Source organism: Haliotis asinina, chromosome 12 (genome assembly GCF_037392515.1).
Source record: "Haliotis asinina isolate JCU_RB_2024 chromosome 12, JCU_Hal_asi_v2, whole genome shotgun sequence".
Taxonomy (NCBI): domain Eukaryota; kingdom Metazoa; phylum Mollusca; class Gastropoda; order Lepetellida; family Haliotidae; genus Haliotis; species Haliotis asinina.
Genome location: NC_090291.1, coordinates 21,808,605 through 21,827,581, shown reverse-complemented (window position 1 = coordinate 21,827,581; position 18,977 = coordinate 21,808,605). Strand labels below are relative to the sequence as shown.

The window sequence follows — 18,977 nt, the reverse complement described above, 5'->3', positions numbered from 1 at the left end:
TGGAGAACATCCTCCAACCACTCACCTTTCTTGAGGATTGGATTAGCCACCTGATCATACAAAACACTGCCCCATATACAGATTACTGGAGCCCATCAGACGTAAACCTCTCTCAACACCTGAAGTAATCGGATTATAATGCTTCCAACCTCTCAGTCAGTGAAACAATCTCACAACAGACAGCTCATAACAACCTTTCAAAGTTACTGACACGCTTAATGGTGACGATTGTCATAGATAAAAAAACTCCCATTTAGATGGTTATAAGAACAAAAGGATGTAGAGTCGCAAAGGGTAAAATCAGACAGTAAAAGCAAACCAATGTAGCACTTCATGATCAATGTTTCTGCAACTTGGTTGTCAGTCTACATTTATAACTCTTCTTTTGTAAAAATGTCACCTTACTCATAAGAATTGAAGTCAACATCATTCACTCAAATCAGCAAATACATTAAACTGGAAGGTCCTGTTCTCAATGAAACTGACTAGTCTATTCATGAATATCTAATCACTGGTATGTAGTTATATCTGTCTAAGCATACATAATGGTGTCAAACAGTAATGGTCTGCAAAGTGTGGCACTGACAGGATCCAGATTAGAGAGGTTTCCATCTGTACCAGCTTCATCAAAGGTGGAAGCATATGATCAATTCACACCATCAGCACTGTCACATTCAGTAACCGAATGGACATTTGTAGACAGATCTTGCAAACAACCAGGGATCATGGGATCTCTTCTGAACAACACAAAAAAAACTAAAAAAAAACATGTTTCTTGACTATCTTCTGATGTCCCACCTTATCAAGTAGATGGTAACACTGTGCAGTTCCCTCTATCCGTTCCCTCGTAGCTTCCAGCTGACTGGTGAACTGATGCAGGTGCTTCTTCAGCATCCGGGCTAGATCTTTGTAACCTGTCACCTCATTACCCGTCTGGGTCAACATGCTAGCTTCCTCCAACATGTCATTGCCTTTCTCGATGTGTTTCTGGAATGAGAGTGACATACTACTCAGTCTCATGAATGACATGAATAAGAGTTAATAGAAAATGCAGCCTTATTTCTCACCAGGGTCTGATTCCATGGGAAATAACACCCAAAGTGTGGAAATTTTGAGTAAAGTCTTCTAGCAGCAGCTTCCCTTAGTATAGATCATATTCAGTAGATGTACTATTCATATCCTTGTGCAAGTGAAAACCAAGACTAAAAACTACAGAAATCTCAATTACACAGCAGTCGGGAAAAACAAACAAAACTTCAACCGCATAGACGTCCACTGTGTAACTAATGAGTTTTGTCTCTACAGACTCTCCCATCAAAATCAATCAAGTCTCAGTAAACAGTATTCATCAAATTCATATTTCCATTGATTATATTGATTTATATATCAAAAAGCAGCTCCATTCATTAATATTGTCTGCATTTGATCCCAATCGCCATACAGAGAATTAGCTGTGCACAAGGAACTCAGAAGATTAAAATTAATCCAACAACTGGAAAGATCTACCAAAACAAGGGAAATCTGGCAACATTTCTTTCCCTCAAACACCTCCATGTGAAATGAAGCCAACTTCCGCATCTACACAATGACCTACATTTGTATTTGTGTCTGAGTGATGATGATCAGACCAGTCCTGAATTAAACTAGAGAGTTCATCTTTTCTTAAATTTGTAGACTTGAGTAGGGCAGTTGTCACATGTAGCTAGCCACTGTCAACCTAAATGTCAGCTTGCAGTCAACTGTGAATTCTGGGACTGTTATTGGCTTCTCAAGTCACGTATTTGACATCCTGTTTGAGTTGACATCACCAAATATTGTGCTGGAAGACCTGCAGATCTGTCATTGTTATTTCAGAGAACTGTGTAATATTTTAGGTGCAGTGTGTTAGGCGCTGCAACTGGCGAGTGCAGTCACGTACTGATCTACCCACCCCCAAGTTTCAACATGATATGTTTGTTACATGATAAATATGATTCCTACATTGGCGGTAGCTTCATGGCTAGTGCAGGGGTGGAAACAACTTTCATACTATGGCACATGTAAAATCACTTGACCGATAATGGTTCCACACTACTGGCCATATTTCTCATTCATTTTATAAATGAACAATATAATTAACAATGGAAAGTGAACTGGACACCAGTAGTGCAATATACAAATCTGATTTCCCAACAGACAAAAAATACCACTGCATTGAGACATAGGCCACAGGTAATTTCCATATATCTAGGGACATGATCTAAAATCCTTATCAATTAAATATTTAAAAATCACCATCTACTAGCTATCAGATGAACTAGTTACTAAGTTCTATATCTAAGAGGCTCACTGATAACTTTACATTACAATCTTTTTAAAAAATGTAATTTAAATGAAGATTGAATTAATATACTTCACTGAACACTTCAAAGATGAAAACTACATGTGTGAGAGAAGAGACGAAATGTAAGTGTGTAGGATCTGACATATGTGCACTTACACTGCCTCACACTCATATAATAACCAATCTCTCTCACACAATGTCAAAGATAAACAAGTCAGACTTATGCTAACTGGGGGCCTGCTTCACTGGCACCATTTCAGTATCAACTTCCGTATCAATCTGCAAGGAGATAGAGACAGTGCTGCTTGCTTTGGACATAGCACACCTTTGGGACTAGGTTGACAAGACATCACTCCAGGAGCTACTGTCAACATACAGCAGGAAGTGAAATACTCACTGAATCTAGTCAGAGATACCTCAAACACTCTGCCATGACAATATGGCCATGCAGATTTACAATGGCACATTCTGATTGGTTGATATTATCAGACAAACATAATATGTCAGACGGTCGGTGAGATCTGTGCTGTAAATATAATTCAAATTCTGACCTTAAGTGCGCTTCTGGGTGAAAACAGTGCACTGTATGCCTGTTTAGGTTCGACCTAGGAACACCTTAACTTGGGTCATGAAACTGGGTGAAAACAAATATGCTAAAATTTCAAAATGAAGGAAAACAATCTGAAGGATCCCTCACAAAATATCAGTATTGAGGAAAAAAACATCCTCTCACCATAATCAAGATTGATGACATATTTTCTGACAGCTTGTGACCTGATGCAAACAAAGGGAGGGTGATTACTGTCAAGATGGCAAATACTTGCACAGCATTATCACAAAATATTACACTTCATAATTTCGCTTGAAAGTATGCCCTGCATATTTGTACGGCATTAATCTGTATGTTGGTATGACATTACTCTGTATGTTGGTATATAATTACTTTCTGTATGATGGTATGATATTACTCTCTGTATATTGGTATGACATTACTCTGCATATTGGTATGATGTTACTCTGTATGTTGGTATGAATTACTTACTGTATATTCATATGACATTACCTTTTGTACATTGGTATATTACTCACGACATAATGGTATGACTTTCTGCTTATTGGTAAGACATATTCAATGTTGATTGGTATGACATTACTCTCTGTAGATGTGAATGACATAACTCACTGTATACAGGTATGACATTACACACTGTACAATTGTGTGACATTACTACATATTGGAATGACATTACTGTCTCTATCTCTGCATATTGTTGTGACAATACTCACTGTATGTTGTGATGACATTACTCACTGTACATTAAGACATTACTCACTGTATACTGGTATGACATTACTCACTGTACATGGGTATGACATTATTTTGTGTTGTTTTCCTGTTCTGGTTTCCAATTTGACAACTGAACCATGAGTAGCAAAAGCTTCCCCATGGCATGCTTCAACTCAGACAAACAGTCCAAAATAACAGCCAACATCATTCATAAATAAGTGAAATATCTTCTGTAAAGTAAATTTTTTGTTGTGGGATAGAAAAGCAATCCATTGTCTTGTGTAAGGATGACTAAAGGGTGGGTTTTTTCCCCCAGGAAATCCCTGGGCATTTGTTCTGTCATGCAGTATAGCACTGTTTATGAGGGCATTAACATTTCATCAAACAGTAGCGAGCTGAAGGTCGTGTGAGGGATGATCCCTTCAACATCATAGGCTGTAGCACTGGGCACTGTCAGAAGCCGTGTGTGACTGCTACCTGAGACTGGTTACAGACCTTCCCAACATACAGCCACAATTGTCAGTGTCTTAGAAGACGTTCCCCACATTGAGCCACAATTGTCAGTGTATCAGCAGACGTTCCCCACATAGAGCCACAATTGTCAGTGTCTTAGAAGGCGTTCCCCACATAGAGCCTCAATTGTCAGTGCCTTAGAAGATGTTCCCAACATAGAGCCACAATCGTCAGTATCTTAGCAGACCTTCTCAACACATAGCCACAATTGTCAGTGTCTTAGTAGACCTTCCTAACATAGAGCCACAACTGTCAATCTCTTAGCAGACCTTCAAAACACACAGCCACAATTGTTAGTCTCTTAGTAGACCTTCCCAACATACAGCAACAGTCAAAGGCTTAGTAGACCTTCCCAACAGAGTCACAATTGTCAGTGTCTTAGTAGATCTTCCTAATATAGAGCCACAACTGTCAATCTCTTAGCAGACCTTCCCAACACAGCCACAATTGTCAATCTCTTAGCAGACCTTCCCAACACACAGCCACATTTGTTAATGTCTTAGTAGAACTTCCAAAAATACAGTCACAACAGCCAAAGGCTTAGTAGACCTTCCTAACACACAGCCCCAACTGTCAATGTCTTAGTAGACCTTCCTAACATAGAGCCACAATTGTCAGTGTCTTAGCAGACCTTCCTAACACACAGCCACAACTGTCAATGTCTTAGTAGACCTTCCCAACACACAGCCACAACTGTCAGTGTCTTAGTAGACCTTCCCAACAAAGAGCCACAATTGTGTCTTAGTAGACCTTCCCAACACACAGCCCCATCTGTGAGTGTCTTAGTAGACCTTCCACATACAGACACAACTGTCAATGTCTTAGTAGACCTTCCTAACATACAGCCACAACTGTCAATGTCTTAGTAGACCTTTACAACATGCAGCCACAATTGTCAGTGTCTTAGCAGCCCTTCCTAACACACAGTCACAATTGTCAATGTCTTAGTAGATCTTCCTAACATAGAGCCACAATTGCCTCTTAGCAGACCTCAAAACACAGCCACAATTGTCAGTGTCTTAGTAGACCTTCCTAACACACAGCCACAACTGTCAATGTCTTAGTAGACCTTCCCAACACACAGCCACAATTGTCAGTGTCTTAGTAGACCTTCCTAACACACAGCCACAACTTTCAATGTCTTAGTAGACCTTCCCAACACACAGCCACAACTGTCAGTGTCTTAGTAGACCTTTCCAACAAAGAGCCACAATTGTGTCTTAGTAGACCTTCCCAACACACAGCCCCAACTGTCAGTGTCTTAGTAGACCTTCCACATACAGCCACAATTGTCAGTGTCCTAGTAGACCTTCCGCATACAGACACAATTGTCAGTGTCTTAGTAGACCTACCCCACATAGAGCCACAATTGTCAGTGTCTTGGCAGATGTTCCCCACATAGAGCCACCACTGTCAGTCATAGCCAGTCAAATCAAATGACATCTTTAGATGGCGAAATTATCATGATTTGTACTAGATGTACTTACAGTTCATCCCTCCCCAGTTACATATAGCTCCATCTATATCCTGTACCATGCCAGAGTATTACAACCAGCACTATCCCACACTGACCAGGTCAGTTCACCTTGTATCACGCATGCAGACAGACACAATATGGCTGCAGTTGTAGTCACAATCACTGTTGCTAGGATACACTATTCTTCACTATCACTACATGCCACAGAGACCAGCTAATGTTTTTACCTGCCTAGAAAGCCAATCCTGTAATTACCAAGCTTTTGATCAGCTGGCAGGGGCATTATGATTACGGTTGTCTTGTGAATTACATTTAGGCAACAATGTATAATTAAGTAGTCAGATTTTTATCACAAAGCACTAGATCACTTCTACTACAGACAAGCAAGATTTGCGAGATTGTTCAGTTTGTTGACATACACACCTTTGATATAATGTATGCATTGTTCAATCCATTGTAACAAATGTTGACAATCTTCAGACTCATTCATATGTGATAAAAAAGTTTATGAATGATTCTAGAGGACAGTTTGAATAAATTAAACAATCTTGCTGAAAATATGTCCAAGTGTGATTTCCAAACGTACTAATTACTTATTGAAGAAACAAGTTTCATTGAAAGAGCATGTTTAGTTCTACACCACACTCAGCAATATTTCTGCCATACTGCAGTGGTCTGCAAATAACCAAGTCTGGATCAGACAATCCAGTGATCAACTGCCTGAGAATCACTCTACTCAATTTGGATATGATGATATGTGCCAAAGAAGTCAGCGAGTCTGACAACCTGATCCGGTTAGTAGCCTAGCATAGGTTAATGAAAAACATTTCTAACTCGTATTTTCAAGGGTGAAGCTTTTTTAAGGTGGTAAATAATCAAAGAAACACAAGAAATTAGAAAAATGAATGAATATTCATAGAAAAAAATTACCATATCAACAAAATTCCTACAAACCATCAAGAAGAATATCTGGAACTGTGAATGAGAAATTAAAACTGGTTACCTACCATTGCAGAGAAATAGAACTTCTCAAAGTCCTTCTGCTGTATCCGAGCTGCCTTCAGGTTATCTGCTGTGCAGGAATGCCTTTGTATATTCTGGCTGCCATCATTACTGGTCCAAGAGATCAACTGAAAAAAACAATACATCTAATCATAAAACAACATCTATCATCAACATCATTCACTATAGGTATATTTGTTGCTGATTATCAGATATCCAACCTTGAGGATGTTTTCTGCCATGTTTTGAAACACCTGAAGGAGAATGGTTCTACCATGAAGCTCCAGCAGATATAGTCGGATTTTCTTGACATCATCCGCAGCAACCATAGTGCGCATCTTTCTCATACTCATCCAATCACTGACTCCTTGCATCAGACATTTTATTTCTTCAGTTTCAAAATCAAAATCAGCAAATCACCATGGAAGCCAAAACAAGCAAAAGATTTCAAAAGTTTCCATCTCTTGGCACTGAGGGTGTTGCTTAGCAACCAGACATGTTCAACACTGAAATTCAATTATGTTCCTCGGTGCCAGATGCTGTCTCAAATCTGGAGTCATATCCTCTTCCAATCAGAACAGGTTTTTAAACTGTTAATCCAATGAAAAGCCATTATTTAAATTCAGAGATATCTATGAATGTAAGGCACTATCTTGTCAGGGTCATCAATTAACCCTTTCCAGCACAACCAAATAGCTGGCAAACCATTTCCAAACAGGGCAGAATTTCCCTCTGAGACAGCTGTCTGTTGTCAGTGTATGAGACTGAATTCATTCAAGAATGTTTTGTATAGAGACATATAAATCATTGACATACAAATAATAATTCACCAAGCGGTGGGGGTGGTTTGATACTTAACAAGAAGCTTAGTGCATGTGAGGCAGTGTTAGTCTGGGTGGAAACATTGAGAAAGATACTGGCAACTCAATCTGAACTTCCTTCATACATACAGAAAATGGTTCTTTACAAACTGTAATAACAACATACAATTTCAATCAAATGGTCAGCTTTACAAAAGATAAAACATTTTAAAATGTAGCTTGTTAAAGTGTTAATCATACAGAGTACTGTGTTGAGACAGGGAGGGTTGTATGGACGTCTGTGTACAGGGAGATATAGAGAGGTAATATATACACAAGCATCACATACGGACAACTCTCCGGGCCTTGGAGGAGGAATGGGTAAATCTATATAAAGGTCTGTACAGAGGTTAGTGTAAAACGATACAGATAAAACATCCCATCACACTTGCATACACTGCTTAACAAAGCACCAGAAAGTCGGTCTCACAGTCCCTGAACCACACTGTTTTACCTACAGCTTAGCCCTGTCTGCAGTGCCATAGCTTTGAATGAAGGAAGACTAGATTTGGACAGGTTCAGAATCTCCCAACTCACTGGAGCTCCTTTTTAACTTAAATGGTTTTCTTTGTTACAATCAAAGTTATATATTCAGGGACTAAACATTAGTCTAAGCTCCAGATTCTGCCAACAGATACAAGCCAGTTAAACTGAGTTTGCCTAGAATCTTGCAGCACCTGTGATATCAAGTCTTACACACCATGTTGCAGGCAGTGCACCAGTTGTCAGTTAACTGTCAACAAATAACTCACTAAATCTACAGTTCCAAACTCCAATGGGTAAATACAACAGTGGCAGTTATTTATAGCAGCATTAAAGAACAATGAAGTGAATACACTAAGACATAAATCTCATCTTAGCAGGCTATGAATACTCTGAACACATTCAAAATACATACTGACAGTACTTACTGAGGTATTCTTTTTACAGCAAAGGGGCATGAGAAATGCTTTAAGAGAACATCTCCCTTTCATGGCTAGTGTACAGCCTCAGTACCAGCTGATCAATATTAATGTATCATTTCCAGTCAATCAAACCTAGAGATCTGTCCCCAGAACAACAATAACAGCCCCTGTACTACGTACTGGTCGAACAACTGTCATTGTCAGTGAATGCCCTGTCACCCTATTTATGGCTATTTCACCACACTTTACAGCAATTACCAGGACTGCCCAATTATCTGGAAACAATTTCAAATTCAAATACATTTGGCTTACAGTGATTGGATTAAATGTGGCGTCATAAAACCAACAAGGATATTGGAGAGAGAAAAATTGTCTGATGACAAATCTCAAAGTAATGCCTTTGATTTATCTGCTTTTCAAACTGAAAGTCAATAGCCTATAGACACTTTACTAGTTTCAACTGCCAATTTGAAAAATAACTTAATCAGTTGTGATAAAAAGAGAGATTTCATTGACAGTGCTGTGTCGGTGCTTCAAGCTACATCTGAAGCTCACTTATGATACAGGTCAAAGTGACCTAACAGAAACAAAATTCAAAGTCCAGTATAATTTCAAACCTTGCAGTTCAAACATGGACAACATCCCAACTGTAACACAGTCACAAAATGAACACTAGCTTCTCCATGCAATCTTACCAGGGTGAAATATGTAGAGGTGTGAAAGCTCCCTCCTGCAAGGTAATGGAGTCTCCAGGATGTGGGGTAGGTGTGAAGTCACCTACATGCCTGCAGCATGAGGCAAACAGGGATGAGGACACATGGTATATACCGTCACCTATAGACTGGTGTAGACGCTACACGAACAGAGGCGCAACACAGGTGCTTATCACCTATTGGGCACAGCCCATCACAGGTAGCAAGGTCAATCTGCCCTACTTCACATGCAGGTCAGTAATACCTGTCCAGATGTCACTTATTTAGGAAACTCTGAGCTCTGTAAACCTCTCTAATTTCTGATAATCAAAACCACCCCTGTCGGCCATACAAACAACTATTGACTGTAAATGTTTCACGAGTTTCTCTACAAATAACTTGCCCTATTCCATGAAATAGCACAAAACACAGTACCTACTGACAACTCTATGTAAAGAATACAAATGTGTGTGGCTGCTGTCACAGGGACACCATGGACTGTAATGATTATTATTATTATGATGACAATAAACACACAGGCCCAAACACGTCACTAACAATAAGTTGACTGATACAAGTCCTTAGCAGTTCTAGCCTTGGGCGTTAACGAGGAATGAATGACTAGGGGACCAGACAATAGGTCCCCCTTGAGTAACATGTTTCAATAACATGGTGGCTTTAGAAAGACTTTACTAGGTCTTAATGCTGACTGACTGAATCTGGCTTTACGCTGCTTTTAGCAATATACCAGCAACATCACAGTGGGGGACACCAGAAATGGACTCTAGGTCCTGATGAACTAATGTCAAGTCCAGGCAACAGTAATAACAACTTAACCAAGCTACACATCTACAGACAGATAGGTGCAGCTGACAAAGTAAGTCTACCAGACAGGATTAGCCCAGGACTAGGTATACATGGCAAGGAAACTACCAAAAGCTGTAGTCAGGATCAGACAGTATGTCATCAGGGTGTTCTCCATTCAAAGCAGGACTTACCTTCATCTTGGCTGATGGTGGCAACACTGATGTACAGTACGTCTTATCTCATAGTTACATTATGAGAATAGAGGAAGTTGGAGAAGCAGCCATGGATAGTTTGAGAGTTGTCTGTGACCAAGTATTAACGGTTCAAGTGCATGATCAGATAAATGAAAGGCTTCCAATATAGGTAGAGAATAATGGTGAAAGGGTCTCACTGACAGCATGAAAGTGTCACCAGAAGACGTTCAGATGTTCAGATACCCCGCCTCAGAGTCCATGGGAATGTGGAAGGTTGGTCAGGTTGTCTTCAAGTATACACAACCCTATCGCCCACAGAAAAACCATCTCCACTGCAGACAGACTTTACAGAGACCATACTATGACATAACCATGATGAAGTGTAACTGGCAGGCCCAAACCCTGAAGAGGTCAGTACTACTGTCAAGTCACACACCTTCATGTGACCCTACAAGGACAGGCCACATCTCCTAAATGAATGACACTTATAATACACTGGGTATTACCATCAGAAAGTCCTGCTTGAGCTGAGAACCATAGAATACCTCCAAACCCTCCCCAACGCAAACTGATCTTAGAATACCTCCACTGACAGTACAAACAGGAAACCCATTACTGCTGATCGACAGCCATAAACCTGATAAGTCCTTAACTACATAGATAGTGTTTAATACACCCACACCACATTTAACTAATCTCTAATCTCTTCTACCCAAGCCTAATTGCCATATCTTATAATTATATCACACTTGTGTTTTTTCAGGACAGAGTTTGATAAGAAAGTGTCAGTTCCGTGATAAGATTTGTCAGCTGTGGTATGAAGTTAGTCAGATGGGAGCACCCTGCTGGCCGAGGGATTACACTCAGGATCTCACCAACAGATAGCGGTTATTAATCATATCATGAAAGATATAACATCAAACATTAACTGACGATGAAACTGCCATCTCTGATGTGGTTGATTTTACAAGAACTTAAAACAAATACTAGTGGTGCTTTGAGCTGAAGAACAAAAGAGAAGACGTCAAAATACTCATAACTGCAACAACTTAGGTCACAAGATTAGTAGTCGACATCCCAGAATCCAGTTATAACATTTAATACCTTGAACATAATGATTGAGTGATAATCATGGAAGCTGCCTGTGGTACTCTCCTCCTTCAACTGATTTGCACACTGAGCATGTTAGCTTACTGAGGTCAGACTACTTGACCTCCTCTACATACTAGGCCAGCTGGGGTCTGTACTGGGTCAACTCCTGGCCTGCTCACACCACAGTATGAACTTACATAACACTACCATGACATAACTCCTGTCCTCCCATAGCTGATGCCACATCTCACTTAGAATGTCTTACTGATATTGAAGGTGATAGTTACCAGACATCCTTTCCACAGTCCTGAAACCACTAACGACCCTAAAACCACTAACAGTCATAAAAACACTAGCAGCTCTATAACCACTAACAGTCATAAAAAACACTGACAACCCTAAAAACCTCTAAAAACCCTGAAACCACTAATGGCCCTGAAACCTACCTGAAGCCTTTTTTTGCATTACAGTTCAGTTATACCTATCATTACACCTTATCCCACTCTTGCTGAATTATACAAATTAGTAATTTCATACCTAGTCTTGCTATCCACCCATCTAACCACCTAGACCAATTGAATCTGTGAGGCTTACATTATCACCAGCTCTCCTTCTTCCCTGCTGCAGTGTCCTGGCAACAATTACAAGTTAATCAATCATGTCTTATCCTGCCACCTCCTCCATCCTAAGTTACTGATCCTGGCATGAAAGAGTAATGGAGAGTGAATAGCACCACATTATTGTAATTAACAGTGTAATCAGTTGAAGTGATCCCACTCAGAGTCAGTCACCAGGGGGCGCCACCTATACACTGGCACATACTTCAAGGGCTAGGCATATTTCAGTCAAACTACATGCTACTGACTGAGATCACTGTCAGGTCAACTATACGACAGACTGAATTAAGTGGCGCATCTCCCCAGACAAGGACTGACTGAGTAATTCTTGTTTTATGCCGCACTCAGCAATACTGCACGTGTATGGCAGAGGTCTGTAAATAATCGAGTCTGGACCAGACAAGCATGTAATCAATATCATGAGCATCGTTCAACGCAATTTGGATACAATGACACATGTCGACCGAGTCTGCGAGCCTATGACCAGATGAAAGACCAATTTTAGGCCGGATCTTCACAGGTTCCTGTACAAGGAAGTTCATCCTGCTGCATACATGTCATACTACCATCCGCATCACACAGGTAGCAATACCTTAATCTGTCACTTCACTTCTTTACATAGATTCTATTACAGACTAGATCCTCTAGTCTCTTGACAGAGTATGTTCATCTTCATGAATCTACTCCAATAAGTGAGTTTATTTTCACATAACATTCCAGCAATATCACAGCAAGGAACTCCAGAAATGGGCTCCACACATTGCAACCATGTGGGGAATCTAACCAATATCTGCCAATATCACTGATGTCAGTTGTCAAGTATGGTACATACTTCAGGCTGGTATTACTGACAACGATTATGACATCAACTCTTGTGTCTACTGTAGATGCCTTTCCTTTAGTGAGGTAATATCTGTCTGACTATGCCTTAATACAATCAGCTTTTCTACAGATGTCACATTATAAGTTGTTGACTCGGCATGAGGGGGACATGGAGTGATGTACCCTTGATGTTTGTTCACATTGAGGGTACATCAACCCATGGGGGCTAAGGGACCAGTGAACAATGTATTTATCTCACAGAACACATCAATGTTAATTTTCAGCTGCTTGAAGCACAGGTATTGGATCATATACTTCAGCCCACCTGTGTGAATCAAACGATTCAAATCTTGCATCTTGCTATATTTCCTGCAAGTATTGTCTTAGTAAAGTGTAATTCCTCTTCTTAATATTCACAGGAACTACATTTGAACATTTTGTCAAAATATATTTTTTGGAAAGCAAGGCAAATCTTTTTGTAGTCATAGCTAGGTTTAGCAGTTGAGACAAGAAAAACAGATTTAGAGTTATATCCAACCCCTTGATTTACATTTGCTAAACATGGGTAATTTCCGTACACCATATATACATGATTCAGTGTTATTCAAGACAAAGAATTACTACCCTGCAGTACCAAATGAGTTCGGCATTTCCAGCAGGGTACAGTTAAATGTCCATCGCTTGTGAGCAGGGCACATTGAAAATAATAGAAGAGCGATAAGCCAATCAGATTATGACATTTATGTGTGAGATAAGAAAGCACTTTACATTTCTAATTGCATAGAAGATAGATTTAGACTCATCTTGTCTTTGACCATATAAGGAACGGTAAGCGTGTGTGGGTGTGGATTATGTGAAGTCATTAAAGTGAAGGTCAAGATACCATGGGATTCTAATCATCATGTCAGACACTGCAAATTTTACAACAAAGTAAATAAAAACCAGAAACTATCACACGTAAAGAGGACAAACTAAGATTCTTAATGATCTTGACAGAATCAGAAATGACCATTTCAAAAGACTTAAAACTGTTTGTTACATGATATGATGTATAATATTTCAAATTATTGCACGTGATGTATTCATCTGCTGACAAAAACTAAGTATGACTTCAGAAAAATTGGTTAGCCTTGAATTTAATAGGCTCATGTTGAAGAAAAAGTCACTTTGAATACTGCCAGAAAGAATTACAAAGGAATCTGTTACACAGGAGCTGTCAAGACAGAGACAAAATTATCAGCAATGATAATCAACTGGTCAGGAACAGATGATAGAATTGCACCTCCGCACAATATACATGTCATGTTTCCATAAAAACTACTTTGATTAATTGATTACCATTTGCAGCATAGTTCAATTAAGAAAAGAACAGTACAATAGATTCCTCTGCCTGACGTGAACTGGTGATAAACTCTCTATTTCTGAATGCTTTCTACAGTTTCATAATCACCTTACTTCACATAATCATGCAATTTCCTTCGTTTGACAAATATGCACCTCTCTACTCTAAATAACTGGGAGAAAGATTGGGAAATACAAGAACATGCAATGAAGTGAATATGAAGATTTATCATGGACTTGTCCATTAAATCTTTCCATAATGCATCTCCTGTTTGTCTGACAGACACCATATCCTGCCAAACTAGAGGGAACATTCTCCCCAGTTGAATTATGAAAGCCACATATAACACTAGGAAGAGTTTGTACTGGCAGTTGGTCAAGTCACCTGCGCACTAATATAAAGCAGAGAGGCCAGATTTAAACACCAAGACAATCTTAGAGCCCACACATTTCTGGCAGATGAAAATGAACTATAAAGAAGGTTCAGTAAGGTTACATTTGCATAGCATTTCTAAACTGACAAGGTATTTGAAGGGATTTACTTTTTGTTTGTATTTTCAATCATACTAATTCTAGCTTAGGCCTGCTGATCAGCTTTATCATCATGTTTTATGTGTACATGAGCATCACTTTCTGAATACCTCCAGGTGCCATGACCTTTCTTCTGATGAAGTACAAGTGACCTTACTCTAAACATTAAATGTGGAAATTGGGAAAATTTGAAGACTGACAATAGTATCGAAAAAAAAGATAAGCAATTATTAATTGATGAGCAATTAATAACTCATATAGAGACGCTGATACTGAATGTTGGGTGCTGGTATTACTTGTGTCAATGTCTGTGGTCAATAATAGGCTGTACCCCTTGCTGCATTAGGCAGCAAATCCTGGCAAGTATTATTTGCTAAAAAAAACTGGCGGAGCAGTGATTCTCAGTGCATCTGTACAGAAATCACCGAGGAAGGTGGACCAGTGCTTCATATGGTCACTGATGTCTGTACACAGATCCCTGAAGATGGTAAACCAGTGTTTCATAGGGACTGTGATGTCTGTATACAGATCCGGATATGAAGATGGTGAAACAGTGCTTAACAAGGCTAGTGACATCTGTACACAGATCACTGAAGCTGGTGAACCAGTGTTTCACAGAGTTAGTGACATCTGTATACAGATCATTAAAGCTTGTGAACCAGTGCTTCATAGGGTTGATGACATATGTACACAGATCATTAAAGCTTGTGAACCAGTGCTTAATAAGGTTAGTGACATATGTACACAGATCACTGACGAAGGTGAACCACTGCTTCATAGGGTTAGTGATGTCTTTACACAGATCATTGAATCTTGTGAACCAGTGCTTCATAGGGTTAGTGACATATGCACACAGATCATTGAAGATGGTGAACCAGTGCTTCATAGGGTTAGTGATGTCTTTACACAGATCATTGAATCTTGTGAACCAGTGCTTCATAGGGTTAGTGACATATGCACACAGATCATTGAAACTGGTGAACCAGTGCTTCATAGGGTTAGTGACATATGCACACAGATCACTGAAGATGGTGAACCAGTGCTTCATAGGGTTAGTGATGTCTTTACACAGATCATTGAATCTTGTGAACCAGTGCTTCATAGGGTTAGTGACACATGCACACAGATCATTGAAACTGGTGAACCAGTGCTTCATAGGGCTAGTGGCATATGCACACAGATCACTGAAGATGGTGAACCAGTGCTTCATAGGGTTAGTGACATATGCACACAGATCATTGAAGCTGGTGAACCAGTGCTTCATAGGGTTAGTGACATATGCACACAGATCACTGAAGATGGTGAACCAGTGCTTCATAGGGTTAGTGATGACTGTATGAATCCCAAGTTCTACTCAGTACATCCTTTGCATCAACGAACAATGCAACTGATTGGTATGAATTATTTGAAACAAAACCTACAAGCGCTGGGGTTGGGGTGGGGTGGGTTTGTAGGTTTTAATATACAGAGTCAATATCAAATCTAAGGTTGTGAGAACAACTCAAGAATTAGAACCATTACTCCAGTTGTGATCAAACTTACCTTGGTGCATTCTTCCTCAAATTCCCGGAGTTGCAGACACTGCTCAAGCTTATTGAGTCTTGTCTCGGCCATCTTGACTAGTTTCATCATGGTGTCCTGCAGCTGGCGGAACAAGGAGTTGATGGTCTCCATTGCACATCTGTAATTCAACAGGGAGATATATCTCTTTATTAAATTTGATAAACCTGGCATATGTCTGGTGGAAGCACCATACACTGGAATTGGTTTTCAACTCAATGAAAACTTCAACCAGTCTAAAAGATCATAAAAGATCCACACCAGGGTATGTATAATGCTGTCACATTAGTCCAACACATAGGAACATTCAAGTCACCTTTAAAAGACTGAAGGTGTTTTATGAACACTTCAACTAGATTTCTTGATTCTAGATTCTCAGCAGAATTTTATGTATGCTTCCCTGAATATTTAACCACTTGATCACAATGACAATGATCGTCACAAGTGTTCAAGCTCAACATGCTTGAGACAAACCTTGACACATTCATAAACGCATTTGTCATTGAATAAAACTGTCAGTCCCACTTCCAATACAAGGACATTGCCTAGAGAGTAATCCTCACATTATTTGCACAATTTCTATGTTTAGTTGGTTTCAGTTTCCAATCAAGAAATCAATACTGAATCATGTAGTCATGCGGTCAGGTTGATAAACATAGACAGGTACATATATGACGAAGTGTCCACAGACATTTAATGTCAATGTTCACAGTTACATGACCCAGTTCTTTATTCATGCTTCCTATCCACTAACAACACCATAAGTATAATTTACAAGTAGAATAATCTGTCAACACTAGTGTTAAAGGTGAGGGAAGGCTCCTTACTTGTAATCATCAGAGTGAGAAGACAGAGACGCATTGCGCCGGAGTGAGCTCATGGTGGTCTCGCCATCCTGCTGAAGTACAACCAATCGGGGGTCATCAAATGCCTGCTTCACCATCTGTTCGTGCTGCTCAATCAACTGACTAGTTTCATGGGTTGTACGTGGCAGTTTCTCCAGCGATGAGAGGTCCTGCATTACTTGGACTAGATACTTGGCAACTTCACGGCAATCTGCCAGAAATGGTTCTAATTTCTGAAAGAAAACTCTAAATTTGTAAACATTCCTTGTCAATTTTACTTAAATTTGAAAAAGTAAATGACAGTCAAAGTTAAAGACAGTCAAAGTAACATTCTAAAAATACCTTATTCTGGAAAATATGTTATTCTTACTGGTATATCACATTGCCTCTCTATTCAAAACATGGACTAGGTGTAGAATATATAATAACCAGCCATTTGTGTTAATTTGCTTTCATTATACTAGCATATTTTGGCAATTTTACCAGTGTTTTAAAAACGACCATTTCAAAGACGACTGTTCTCATAACACAGTAATGACTATACATGGCTGTGATTAGTTAACTTGATCGCAAGAAATTGAACAACTGAAATCCTGCAATAATGTCCAGAAAGACTTTATCATTCTTATCTATATAACACAGGTACAGAAAAGATAATATATATTCAACAGATAAATAATATATATCGTACCATTCTGAATCGGACCCACTCATCATGGCTGTAGTTAAAATGTCCGTCAAGCGCAAATGGAAGCTGGTTCAGGGCAACGAAACGATGAATCAAATCTTGTGACATGATGAGATCAAGCTGAAACAGAATTGATTACAACATTTTAGGGTCAAACACTTGAACCCTTTCCCCATGTTATGTGACAGTCTCAGAGGTACAAGTATTTTTTTTGAAAAGTTGTCATTGTTTCCATGAGTATACCATTATACAACAATTCACATTTTCTGAGTTTGTAGTTTCATCCCACATAAATGAATATATTTTTTAATAGGTAAGATAATAAGATTCAATAACCTGTCAATGAATAATGTTCCAAACCAAACACGGTACTTTGCTATTTCACATGTGTTCTCGATATGACTGAAGGTACAAGATGGAGGGGGTTAATTTGATCAGAACAGCCATTGAGGTTTTTCTGACAATTACACCTTTGCCAGTGGTGTCTGTCCCAACACAGTAGTACACAGTAGAGTTATCTATAGGCCTGCCATGTTCTCCCTGCAAGAGGCAGAGTGTGCATAGTGGTCAGGTATACCACTGATCGGGAAGTGGGTACATAGTGGTCAGGTATACCACTGATCAGGAAGTGGGTGCATTGTGGTCAGGTATACCACTGATCAGGAAGTGGGTACATAGTGGTCAGGTATACCACTGATCAGGAAGTGGGTACATAGTGGTGAGGTATACCACTGATCAGAAAGTGGGTGCATAGTGGTGAGGTATACCACTGATCAGGAAGTGGGTGCATAGTGGTGAGGTATACCACTGATCAGAAAGTGGGTACATAGTGGTGAGGTATACCACTGATCAGGAAGTGGGTGCATAGTGGTGAGGTATACCACTGATCAGGAAGTGGGTGCATAGTGGTCAGGTATACCACTGATCAGGAAGTGGGTACACAGTGGTCAGGTATACCACTGATCAGGAAGTGGGTACATAGGTATACCACTGATCAGGAAGTGGGTACATAGTGGTGAGGTATACCACTGATCAGGAAGTGGGTGCATAGTGGTCAGGTATACCACTGATCAGGAAGTGGGTGCATAGTGGTCAGGTATACCACTGATCAGGAAGTGGGTGCATAGTGGTCAGGTATACCACTGATCAGGAAGTGGGTACACAGTGGTCAGGTATACCACTGATCAGGAAGTGGGTACATAGGTATACCACTGATCAGGAAGTGGGTACATAGTGGTGAGGTATACCACTGATCAGGAAGTGGGTGCATTGTGGTCAGGTATACCACTGATCAGAAAGTGGGTGCATAGTGGTGAGGTATACCACTGATCAGGAAGTGGGTGCATAGTGGTGAGGTATACCACTGATCAGGAAGTGGGTACATAGTGGTGAGGTATACCACTGATCAGGAAGTGGGTAC

At 39.8% G+C, this 18,977-nt stretch overlaps 1 protein-coding gene across 3 annotated transcripts in view; it reads right to left on the bottom strand.

Annotated features, from left to right (window-relative positions):
• LOC137259016 (puratrophin-1-like) overlaps positions 1–18,977 on the bottom strand; it is a 166,810-nt gene that overhangs the window by 44,934 nt on the left and 102,899 nt on the right. For all 3 annotated transcript variants that reach the window (XM_067796717.1, XM_067796718.1, XM_067796719.1), the window contains exons 8-12: positions 17,561–17,677; positions 16,852–17,102; positions 16,007–16,145; positions 6,609–6,731; positions 799–987 (exon numbers count right to left, since the gene is read on the bottom strand). In XM_067796717.1, the coding sequence (XP_067652818.1) occupies positions 799–987; positions 6,609–6,731; positions 16,007–16,145; positions 16,852–17,102; positions 17,561–17,677 (819 nt within the window). The remainder of the gene's footprint in view (positions 1–798; positions 988–6,608; positions 6,732–16,006; positions 16,146–16,851; positions 17,103–17,560; positions 17,678–18,977) is intronic.